At 38.0% G+C, this 12851-nt stretch overlaps 1 protein-coding gene across 12 annotated transcripts in view; it reads right to left on the bottom strand.

The window, feature by feature from the left end:
* The window catches only part of FRYL (FRY like transcription coactivator), a 415631-nt gene that overhangs the window by 86549 nt on the left and 316231 nt on the right, over window positions 1-12851 (bottom strand). For 7 of the 12 annotated variants that reach the window (XM_048848366.2, XM_048848367.2, XM_048848354.2 and 4 more), the window contains 9 exons: window positions 12647-12797; window positions 12183-12286; window positions 9748-9933; window positions 6913-7117; window positions 5551-5672; window positions 4816-5006; window positions 3829-3923; window positions 1092-1699; window positions 455-552 (listed from right to left, as the gene is read on the bottom strand). In XM_048848366.2, the coding sequence (XP_048704323.1) occupies window positions 455-552; window positions 1092-1699; window positions 3829-3923; window positions 4816-5006; window positions 5551-5672; window positions 6913-7117; window positions 9748-9933; window positions 12183-12286; window positions 12647-12797 (1760 nt within the window). The remainder of the gene's footprint in view (window positions 1-454; window positions 553-1091; window positions 1700-3828; window positions 3924-4815; window positions 5007-5550; window positions 5673-6912; window positions 7118-9747; window positions 9934-12182; window positions 12287-12646; window positions 12798-12851) is intronic. The other 5 variants (XM_048848357.2, XM_048848369.2, XM_048848368.2 and 2 more) reach the window with 3 other exon arrangements.

The raw sequence follows: 12851 nt of genomic DNA, 5'->3' as shown, positions 1-12851 counted from the left end.
ATACACTTGAAAATTAAAAATTATAAATGTGATTTAAAGAAATTAAGTTCACTAGCTGTGACAACCATCTTTTTTTTTTTAAAGAGTCTTTTGCAACACTAGCAACAGGAAGAATTGCTTCTTACCTTCCCAATTTATAGGTTGAGCCTAATGGCTACTCTGATCCTATAGAGGAGTACTCAGAGCCTGATCCAAAGACCACTGATTTCAGTGTAAATACTCCCCCTGACTTCACAGAACTTTAGATAAGGCCCTTAGAGAACAATTACTTCTCATTAACACAATTATTATAGATAGGTCTTAGACATGGAAGAAGAAAATTTACTGGAAAAGCAGCATTGTACTACTTTACAGAGATAATTGGTATGAAAGGTACATCTCTATTTTGGCTGTAAAAGTGAAAGTCTAAGTTGTGAATAATTCCCTGAATGTTATTTTAAAAATATTTACATACCTTCGCTATCCTGTCTGCTGTTTCTTTACAGAACTGAGTTGGGTTATCAAAATGTTGGATTAGATGAGGCAGTAAGCACAAGATGTTAAGAGGAAATCCTGCAGACAAACAAATGGTGCTGAAGTTATGTGAGCACACAACGAACTTTTAGTATTTTAAAAATAAGATCTCTGTAACCAAAACTGCTTTATTATTTAAGATGGAAGTAGAATGATCACCTAATCAGTTAAACAAAATTACTAAGAAACCTGCTCTTATTCAGCACAATGGCAAGCTCTTAAGAGAATATGCAAAGGTTTAGAACAGCACTAAACCAAGGCCACTATGACTAAATGGTTTCAGAAGGAAAAAACTGATATATGTTCTTACTTACTTTGGAAACAAATTTACTATAATGTAATATACAATTCCAATCTTCCAGTAGGTTTACTCAAAGAAACTCTTTGCACCGGGTCTCTAGACAAATGATCATAATCTACACTGTACCTAGTGTAACAATGCTGAGGCCCACGGGATTTACTTTTGCTCTTCACTGACAATGTATATCACTACTGATTTTAATACCAAAGATTAATTTATTTTTCAGTTAACCTACTACCAAATTCAATATGGTTACATATAACTTGATTAAAGATACCTGCTAATTGGGAGGGATCAACCAATGTATGTTTGGAGACCGTGATGAGTTTACTGAGGAGGTGAACTGTCATTTCCTGTGTAGACACTGAGGTAAAGCCCTTAAGGAAGAGCTGCTGAAGACCTGGAAAGTTATTCCATTTCAGTTTACTCTGCACCTTTTCTATCTTCTCCCGACTCTCTGATTTATCAAGAGACAAGTGAATAAGCAGTTTGTTGAGCAGCCTGAGAGCCAGGAGGTATTCATATTCATAATCCGATTCTAGCAAGGATGCTGCAATCCAAAATATGGTGGCCATCAGGTTGATAGGATCAGTAGTGGGCTGCACATCATGCATTCCTCCCTCTCTCAGAGAGGAGAGGCTTCTAGTCCTTGCTAAGCTTCCACCATGGTTTATTCTTCCATCCATTATATCCAGTGTGTTGCTCCGTCGACGGTCACCTCTCCGGTCACCAATTAAACTCAGTCTCAAAGAGTTACTCCTTGCATTGCTGTAATATCCCAAACAATTGCCACTACTAATAGGACTTGTGCTTAGATTTATCTGTCCAGTGCTTTTTCTGTTAGCTGCGTACTTGTTTCCCATTACAGGATCATAATATGAGGTTCTAAAATAAAAGCAATGAAATATATTATTGCATGTAAAACGTCAGACCTTCAATAATGTGCATCCTAAAAAATAAGGGCTCCAAAAAATCAATCCTCCAGCACACGCAGAGTATATTTTATTATCAGTGAGTAGGTCTCCGGAAACACTTATATCATAATGAAGTTCTTGGAGAGAGGGAGACTGCCTTATTACTTCAACACCATAGCTAGGGAAGAAATGTTTTCCAGACATAAGAAATTACCAAGATAAGAGAGCCAACTAGGGATCTAGTACAATTAGGCATATTGGTCAAAACTTGAAAAATATCAGCTAGGAATGAAGATTTGGAATTCTCATCTATTTTCTTACAGATGAGGAAAGGGAGGGAATTAAGAAATGAGGTTATTTACATGTCCTTATATTTCTCTTAAGGTAGCATCCTAGACAGATCCATATCTTCAATTCCTTTCATACTGAGACTCAGGAGCATTTACGAAAGATATCAACATTTTCTGGAACCCATTTTATGTGGATATACAGTATAAATGCCACATTGTAATCAATAACCTTCGAACTAAGCCTAAATTTATACAGAGGAACCCCAATAACCTATTTAATCTTTTGAGTAATAGAGGGGCATGTGAGTATGGATTATTTTTTCAGTTTATAAAACACATCTCTCAACACTAGTAGGCATATATATTAGATCCTAGAATACACCTCATTACTCAAAAACACCTCCTTATACCACCCCAGAAATTCAACCCCTTGTAGTACAGGCCTTAAGTCCAAAACCCGAGTGAAAAGACATGGGTAGCAAATGCCCCAAAATTGAATAAACTTTTGAGCTTCGCCAGACCAGTGGGGAAAGCAAATTCCAGTCGGGGCCCTCCAAGGACAATGCCTTACCATCAGCTCCTAAAGTCTGGGACTTCGAGCCTGAACCTGTGAAGTACTGAACACCCTCAACTCCCATTATGGCCAGTGTTCAATGGTGAGAAATACTGTATATTTGCCAGGATTAAACACAAACAGAAGCAGTTTCTAAGCCTTTATCCAAGACCCTGACTACCTAGGGCTAACTCTTTGAATTGTACCCAGAAGCCAAATGGAAGTTAACACTGGCTACAGATCATATTTCATGCATCAAGTATCTCAAAGTATATCGGTAGCTGCATTCTGCACTAGATGAAGTTTCCAAGTTCTATTCAAGTGTACACATTTCAGTAATCCAATCTTGATACGAAAAAAAGCATGAATAACTGGCAAGAGCCTTATGTGAAAGCAACATTTGTAGCATAATATATAATTATGCTTGGCCAGGCTCATTTTCTTTTTAATACAGCAAGTCCCTGGGGGCAAAGGGAACCATAATATTTACAATGTAATTTTTCAAGTCTGCTCTCAGACACAAGATGAGAACATTTTGAAAGTTTGACACAGAATGGGGAAGAAAAATTACAGACCTTTATTTACACTTTATAATAAAAAGCAACAAATTTGGAATGCCGAGTGGTCTAGTGGTCTAGTTCTAAATGTGGTCTAGTATCTGCTGCAGTTGAAGAAATTTGGTTTACAAATTATTGTAATCCTAATTAATATAAATAATAACTACCATGATATAGCAATTTTCATCCAGAGATCTTATAGCACTTAAAAAAATTTAGTATCACTACTTACATTTTACAGATGGGGAAACTGAGGCACAGAGTGCTTATGTGACAACCACAGTCAGATAGGGTCTGATCCTAAAAGATGGTGAGTGCCCTCATTTCCACGAAAGTTAATCAGAACTGAAGGCACTCAATGGTTCACAGAATTGAGGTCCAATAGTTCAGCAGCACGGATGTGAACAAAACCCAGATCTAACAAATTTGATTTACAAATTCTCCCCTTCTTAATTGAGAAAAACACACTGATTTAGAAGTGCCTAATTTGCTCTATCACCTAGCAATAGAAAAAGTAATGAGTAACTGACATCAGTTTCAGGAAATTTGACTAAGAGCCCAAAGATATGAACATTTGAAAACAGCATGCTGTCCTTGTATTAAGTCTAAATTGAAATGATGGCAGAAACGTTTTGATTATGACTAATAAACAACTAATAGTTCCCATGAATACTGTACTTTGACTAGTATAAGTACTTACTGAGAAAGTGCAGATATAAGATCATAATGCTTCATGGTTTCAGCCAATGTATCAATGGCAGATTCTAGAGTCAGAAGTAGCTCTATGACAAAACCCTGAAAAAGGTCCAAGGTTATTATATGTTATAGTATGTACAACAGTGCAGATTGCGTAGGACCTCTTGATTGTGATATACAAATAGAACAAACAATGTTAGGGACTGATTCATAACTTTCTGATCTAATTTCATCATGATCCTAATGAGGCATGACTCAAATTAATGGTGCAAATTCAATGTAAAACAAAGAACAGTATACAATTTAATTTTAAACTAGTTAATGACACAATCATGAATTTATTTGTGTTATATTCTCTGGTCCAATACTTCTCACAAGATAACTATCAAGTTCCATTATTCCACCGGGTGTATTTATACTTTATGACTTAGTCCCTCTTTTTGTGGTTTGAATAGGATAGTCAATTTCTTTTGCAAGGAGTGACATAGGATAAACTGTAAAGATACAATATATTGCTGATAAATCTAAATATCAGTACACACTAAAATTGTTGTTTCTTCTTTAATATTATATTGTTTTATTTTAAAATACTTGAGGCATATTTTGAATTATAAAAAGTATGGGTGCTGCCAGGAAGCCGATTACTTCACCTCAGACATCTAGTTCAGAGTGCAGAGTCTCTGAAAGTAAATGTTTGGAAACTACAGAGTTGCTTTTGAAAACAAAGTGCTCAGCATAACCACGAATTATTTTTGTTTTGTTCTTCAAAAGTGAAAATTCAAAGTGTTACAGAAGTTAAATCCGATTCCAGTCACATCACTTTTAATACCCCTTTCTTCTTCATTTAAGGAGAAAATGCAGCTAAGCCCATCATACTGCTTTTATCTTTTATTATGGTATTAAAAATACAATTAAAATATTGTTTAATAAAATGGGAAAATTGTAAGTGAGATGGCTGCAGGGGAGAGAAAATAAGAAAATATGCGAATACCTGTGCTTCTTCTCCTGCATCTCCTACAGTTTCTACAAGCCTGGAGAGAATGTCAGAAAGCGTAGATGCAGAAAGAGGCTGCTTCAGAGCCCTGAAAATCTGAAACGATCTCCCAGCATAGTGTCGAGAGGAGCAAGAAAGTGCAGTTTGCAAAGCAACTTCACTAAGATGGTGCTCCAACTGAAATCCTGCTACGAAAGCAAATGTATGTCCAAGTAACACAGCAGATTTAAAAAAAGAAAAGAAAGTTGTAATTATTATATACATTACCAGTGTTATTGCACACTTCTTTTTTCTACTGACAAGATTATTATAGCCACCTCTGTGTTGGCTTTTAAGTTAGTTTTATCTACTACTTCTTCTCCCTCACCCCCTTTGCTAAATTGGAATCCCTCATAAAGATCCATCCAATCACATAACAGCTTTCCCAAAAACTTAAACAGAAGTATTAAATATTAAATTAGACAGATGGAAAGAAAGACACAAGATTTAAACAATAAATATCCGCAGTAAGCTTGTAATATACATTTTCTCTCTCTCCAAGCACACGTTATGTTGACATATCCAAGTCTGAACACAGTTATGAACTGTGTCACATAAAAGTGCAACATCTACTGGGTGAAAGCAGAAGCCTGGAAATCTATGTATATTTTCTTAAAGAGACGTTCTTATTTATTTCACAAAGATTTTTATCTTATTAAAATTCTACAATGTATTAACTCTTTTCCAACATACCTGAACTTGACTGCTTAAACACAGACACCACATGTTTTAGAAACACAGTTAACTGCTCAGCACTCTTTATACTAGGGTTCTTGGCTGAAACATCCTCATGATTCCAAAGTGGCCCTCTTTTCCTAGAAATATAAAACCCAACATATAACATAGCATAGCATAAAAGTATAAAACATTTTTATATTTATCTATTTTATATTGATCTCTATTATCATTATCTATTTATGCAGTGCTTTTCACCTAGAAGAATTCCAGAAGACTTTATCAACTACATACAGTATACTGAAACAGATTTCTCAGGAATGAAATATGGCAGCTGTTAAAAAACGTGCAGCAATATTATATAGCAATTAAAACAAAAAACAAAGCAACATATTCAATCCAATTGAAACTGCAGGAGGAATTTAGGGAGGGGGGAATGTGTAGTTACCCTAATGGCAAGTGATTCTAACTGACGCTACACATTTGCAAAAATACCACAACCCAACACCACATTATTGTAAAGTTCTAGGGCTGTGTAAAAACTCTTTTTTAGTTTCCACAGTTTCTGCAAACCAAAATCTAGTTTTTGACCACTAAGTTCTATTTAGAGTTTCAGGTTTATATGTTCAGCCCTGCAAATCTGTGGATATCTGCTTTATACCCATGGATCATTTTTGCAGATTGCAGATCGGATGCGGATACAAATTTTGTATCCTCTCGGCTCTATTTATATGACTCTGAAAGCACTAAACAAATTATCATATGAAAATAGGAACCCTTTGAAAGTTGCCAGTTTTAGAACTAAACTTTGCCACCAATTCCTACTTCCCCAGTCAACACACAAGCCCTCTCTTTCTCCAGGCCACCTTGAAGATCCATACAAACCCAGGTCCCACAACAGCCTTCAAGACCCTCTCTGATCAGACCTTTAAGTATCTTCTACAGGGAAGGATATGGGACTCTATTAAGCATGTAGCATATTCTGCAGCCCACCAAATCCCAGAATGTGATTCAATTGTCTTTAAAGGAAGCAGTTGTGAGACTGGAGTTGCTGAAGAGAGGAAAGGGTTTGAAACCCTGAAAAGCTTTCCCTGGGGAAGGGGATCTCCAGATCAGTGGGGAATTCACCAATCAATAGCCTTTTGAAGTCTCAGGAGGAGAGATGGCCAATCAACTGCCCTTAGGATGTAGAGAAAGTAGAATGGTTTGAAGGCTATTATATATACAAATAACACGCACATAACAAGAGAGTATTTAAGATCAAATTTAAGATCTTATTGATGATAAACAGAAGAGAAAAATAGTCAACTTCATGCCAAATAATATGCCATTTTGCCATATTTCCATACACCTTGACCATGGTTGATCTTGAAGTGTTACCTTGAGGTAATAAATTCCATGAGTGTTTTCACTTTTTCATCCTGCTCTACTGGAATGTCAACTTCATTGAGGATGGTGGTGTGCAGATGAGAAATGGCAGCGCTGGTATTTCCTAAACTGATGCTAGAAGAGGTAGAACTTGAACTAAGCCCTGAGTCTGTCATTGGGGAGGGCTGGTAATCAGGTATAAAATCATTAACACCTGCTGAAAGAAAAACAACTATGATTATATTATAGTTTGGCATTTTCACATTAGACTTCAAAAAATTTATTAGTATGATACACTGGTTCTCAAAAGATGCACTTTGATTAGGATAATTAAAATATTTTCAAACTGAATATACAGGATGCTCCTTTTCACCTTCTAGGCCACCAAAATAGTATCTGTTTGCAATGCCAACACTGAAAACATAAATTTTAAAACAATGTCATATGAATTACCCATTTTATGAGATAGGTTTCAAAAGAGTTTTCAGTATTTTACCAGTAAAGCCCTGATCTTGCAAACACATATATGCTAACTTTATGCATGCAAGGAGACTCAGTGAAGTCAACAGGCATGCCTAAGGTTAAGCACATGTATAAATTCTTGCATAATTGGGGCCTAAATAAATAATAAGGAATAACCCATCCATAACTACAATCATAGTAATGACTTCATTTTTATATTAGTATTCTGGTGAAGTGACAACCCATCAGTCCCTGCACTTGTAGGCATCACATCCTTAACAAGTTGATTCAGTAGTTGAACTTGAAAGCATTACAACACACATGCTTGTAGAGTAGAAGTCAAGAGGACAAGCTGTTTCCTGATAATGCAGTTTGGCTTTTTGATTGAAATGTAATCGGATCACAAATGAATTTAATTATTAAACACTAATATGTAAGGCTGATTCACCAATAAGTTAGAGATGTTTTATGCCACTCTAGATGCATAAAGCTGCTCTAAAATCAGCTTAATCTGGCTACTGGCACATTCCCTCTTCACATGGGAACCATCTGCAAAATACAACCTGTATAGCTTCTATACCACCATTCTCCCAAGTACTGTAACAGGTAATGGAGCCAAGGAAAATGAAGGCACGACCAGAGTTTGTCTGTGTCTGACTAGCTGACGTCTGCAGTTGGAGTGCTGAGGGCCACTAGCACCCGATGTAGATCATTAGCCTTTGCTGTGTTCTGGACTGATGCATGCACAGCTGCAGGATTGGACTGTGGCGGGGACAAAAGTGGCTTAAAGAAAACTTTGCAGCCAACCCCTGCATCAGTCCCCCAGCTTATGCTGAGCACTGTTCAGATGGAAGGAGAATTGGGTCATATATGGACAGTATTTCTCCAGTCACTGTTACTTTTATAGTATCTGTGTCCCTTAACTACATATTTAGGATCTGACCCCGCAAGTATCTCTGTGTGAATAGCCCCTGTATTCACATGGAGTCCTATTTAGACCAACTGGGTTCCACAAAGAGGTCTATCCGCACTTAGTATCTTGTCAGATGAGGGCCTTTGTCTCATCAAAAAGATGCAATCTATTAAAATTGTATAACTTGCCATTTTAATCAATTATTTAACCAGCATTTACTAGATCTGCTTGCAGGATTTAGTCTTAATATAGTTTTTAAATTATATAATGTTCTACTGCAAAATTCAAAAAGTATCAGTGATTCATGAAATAAAGCTGATATAGGATATTTTATTAAATTAATCACCTAATTTTAAGTTAAAAACATCACTATTATAATATTTTGCTTACTCCCCCATGTGGGGCTAATCTCTTGAACAATACTGTTTCAATCCTCAATGTGGACAGAACCTAAAAAAAAGTTTGCTGGCCTTCTCATCCTGATCTCTAGTGAATGTTTTTTCATGCTACAAACCCAACTTACATAACGTGTCTCTGACCAGCTCTACTCAAGAGCCCAAGAACTAGAACAAGAGTGGTTTTATAGATCAGAACTGAATTGCATTTGGTAAAGTTCTATGGGTAAGTTTATACAAAATATGCCTGCAATATGCCTGGCTCTACCCAGTCCTCATATTCTCGACAACCAAATTTACATAAGAATTTACAAACTATTTTTTCTTCACGTAACACAAAACTACTTCCCAGATACAACAACATTGAAATAATATGTTGCATGGCAGGTGCTGCCATCTGCTGAAGAGAATATGAAATATCACGAGTCAACAAAATTAATCCTTGTTCACATTTTCCACAAATCAATCAAAAAGTGATACAATCAAAAGTGAAGTTTTGATACAAAAGTGAATTTTGATACAATCAAAAGTGAAGTTTCATAAAAAATGTTTCCAGTGAAATTTACAGATCTCTCCTACTATATGATCATTTCAGATGATATATGTTTTCTCATATTCTTTGCACAACAATAAAAGCAAAGATCATGCTAAAATCTTGTAATATTTTTAAGGTATTCTATTAAATCATACAATGTCAAATGGCTTATGTCCAAAATTGAACGTTTCTATAATGCATAGAGGAAATATCTCCCTATTTCTCCTTTAAAATCACAAAAAAGTAGTTGCTATTTTATATGACCAGCTGACAGTTTCCTCTGCAGTTTCCACAGCAGCAGCAAAACAGCAATTAACATTCAGCTGTGCCGCTACTGCTGATGACTGCGCACAAAATGTTAACATCTGTACTAATTTTAGGTTAATGAAAAATTCAAGGAAGAGAGAAATTTTATCCAACTGGACAAAACTGGAAGTGAAATAAATTACAAACAATGGAGATTTTAATATTTAAATCCAATCAAAAAGTGACCTTCTGTGTTGTTTTAATTAATGAAACATGAACAATGTTGCTGTGGTTACCTGTGAAAGTATAATCTAAATGTGCAGTTTGCTTGACAGTAAGCACCCTGGGTTCATTAAACTCCCTGTTCCTGAGAAGGACAGAAGCAACAGACTGGACATTACTGTTGGAGCCCATCACTATCAACAAATGCAAAAGCAGGCGTTTACAATGCTCATACACTTCAGGGTGGTAGTGGTCAAACCCTAAAATTAAAGAGGAAAATAGAAAGGTTAATCAATTAAATATGCAGTTAACTAAAATCAGCAACAGTCCTAGTGGTTTATATCAATCTCTACAAATGATATCTATTTTTGGTAAAGAAACATTCACCAACAACAAATGAAAATGATTTAGATTTTGGCTATTTGGAGAAACAGAGGATATGCTCCCTTCCATCTCCCCTTTTATTTTTTCTATAATAACTTCAATATATTAAAACTCTCTCTGGCTTTACTGTTTTAAAAAACATTACCACGCTGAGCAAGAGGGTGTTTATATATTATGTTTATTTCATATAATAAACCAACTAGGCCAGGGGTGAGCAAACTTTTTGGTCCGAGCGCCACATCGGGGTTCCGAAACTGTATGGAGGGCAGGGTAGGGAAGGCTGTGCCTCCCCAAACAGCCTGGACCCTACCCCCTATCCGCCCCCTCCTACTTCCTGCCCCGACTGCCCCCCTCAGAACCCCTGACCCATCCAACCCCCCTGCTCCTTGTCCCCTGGCCACCCCCTCCTGGGACCCACCCCCTGAACCGTGCCCCTCCCCCCCCCGGGTCCCACCCCCTATCCAACCCCCCCACTCCCTGTCCCCTGACTGCCCGACCCCTATCCACACCCCCGCCCCCGACAGCCCCCCTGGGACTCCCACGCCTATCCAAATCCCCCTGCTCCCTGTCTCCTAACTGCACCGCCCCCTATCCACACTCCCGCCCCTAACTGTCCCCCAGGATCCTACTCCCTAGCCAACCTTCCCTGCTCCCTGTCCCCTGACTGCCCCGATCCCTATTCACCCCACTTTGACAGTCGTCCCCCCACCAGACTCCCACGCCTATCCACCCCCCCATCCCCTGACCGCCCCCACCCTCCAGAACCTCCGCCCCATCCAACCGCCCCCTGCTCCCTGTCCCCTGACTGCCCCCCAGGACCCTCTGCCCCTTATCCAACCTCCCCGCTCCCTTATCATGCCGCTCACAGCGGCAGGAACTCGCAGCCCTGCCACTCGGCCGGAGCCAGCCACACCGCCACATTGCCCGGCAGAAGCGGTGGGCCAGGGCACTGGTGGCGCAACGAGCTGAGGCTGCGGGGGAGGGGCCAGGGGCTAGCCTCCCCAGCTGGGAGCTCAAGGGCTGGGCAGGACGGTCCCGCGGGCTGTAGTTTGCCCACCTCTGCACTAGGCCATATTGTGGATGATTCCTGCCATTGCACAGGTACTAAAAAAAACCCACAATTTTTATTCAAACAAATTGAAAGACTCACCACACTGAAATATATGGAGCCGAAAACACAGGGAAGAACAACAAGAGAAGCACTGAGGACATTAAGTGTATTCCAGGCTAATTGCACCTTCTATACAAGAGGAGAAGGACAAGTGGCCCCAATGGACAGTGCTTTGTAAAGGAGTCCAAACTCTCATGGCCACTTGTATTTCCTACCTACATGTTTGTCTCAAGAAATAAGCAACGTTAGGAACGTGAAAAGATTCTCTGGTCCAGCACACTTGTCTGATTAATTGTACATGCTCAGAAGAAGAAAAAGCCAAATCAAGTGGGGATACAAATTCACGGCAGATGTATGCTGCCCAAGAGAGGCCGGGGGTGAAGGGCAGCAATGGACTATAATAAGGTGGAAATATGGACAAAAGAGTACAAGAGAAAGGAGAAAAAGAGATGCACTAGTTTGTTTCCTATCACACAACAGACCAAATTTAGCTCTGGTGCAAATATGTGTAACTTCACTGAAGTAAATGCAGTTGCACTTGCTTACATCATGGCTGCATTTAGCCCAAAATGTTCTGCTTACAGGCATTTAGTAAGTTTTAGCTTTTATATATTATCCACAGTGTTAATTTTAAAGAAGACACTTATTAGTATTGTATTTATATAAACCAAAATGACTGGGAAATGTTTTTTTTAAAAGTGGATTTTTTTTCAACTTGAAAAAGCATTCTTCCTTTATGTTATTGGAAGACAGTTTTTAAAGTCAGATTGTCACAACAATATAGAAGACAGTAATATTTCGTACACCAGAGACCCTTTCTGTACTTTCTGCGAAGATTTTATTGATAAATAAAGAATAAGAAATATTAATCTCATTTAGCCTTGGAAAAAAAGACTAGTTATGTCAAAAAGGCTGTTATTTTTAATTACTATAATCTTCAAAGCCAAGATTACAAGCTGCTGTTTTCCTCGATTTAAAAAAAAAACCATAATATTTCAGTAACAGTTTAGTTACCTATAAAAATTGCATGAAGTAAAAGATGGAGGTAGCCTCCCCATTCCACCTTCACACTGTGGTCAATTATCAAATCAGTCAAAAGGATCACTGCTATGTTACACCTAAAGAAACAAAAAAATTGTTAAGAGATCAGAATACAACTGTTTACATTTTGAAGATCTGTAGGAGTTTTAAAGATACTCTTAACTAATATCCCCTTTTAAGACTATGAAAGTCTTAAAGGCAAGAAAGAAAAAACATAAAAATCACAATAAGCCACACAGCAGATGAGAAAAGCTTTAGTCCTCAAAATCAAAAGGTAGCTAAGACATCATAACTTCTTGAATTCTAAGCAACCCAGGAAATGTAACAAATAAGGAAAGGCTATTCTTACTTTACACAGCACATGCATGAAGACAGTAGTTTGATTTAAACTAATATGAACTGAATTGCTGTCCCTTTCATGTAATGTTAGTATTTACCTGTGAAGAGACATGCCTGGAGATGAAGTTTCAGGTAAATAATCCACCAGTGGTGACCAACAACCCCCAGTAGGTGGAAAGGGTAGAGGCTCTCCTTGATTATGCTCCATCACTTTCAGTCGCCAGTTAGAATACAGTGGCATTGAATCACCTATCAAAATACATTTATTTTTACTTTTCTTTTTGATTTGTCAATCCAAGCAAA

This window comes from Caretta caretta, chromosome 4 (genome assembly GCF_965140235.1).
Source record: "Caretta caretta isolate rCarCar2 chromosome 4, rCarCar1.hap1, whole genome shotgun sequence".
In the NCBI taxonomy this organism is placed as follows: Eukaryota; Metazoa; Chordata; order Testudines; family Cheloniidae; genus Caretta; species Caretta caretta.
Note: the sequence above shows the minus strand (reverse complement) of the source record. Positions and strands in the feature narration are given on the sequence as shown.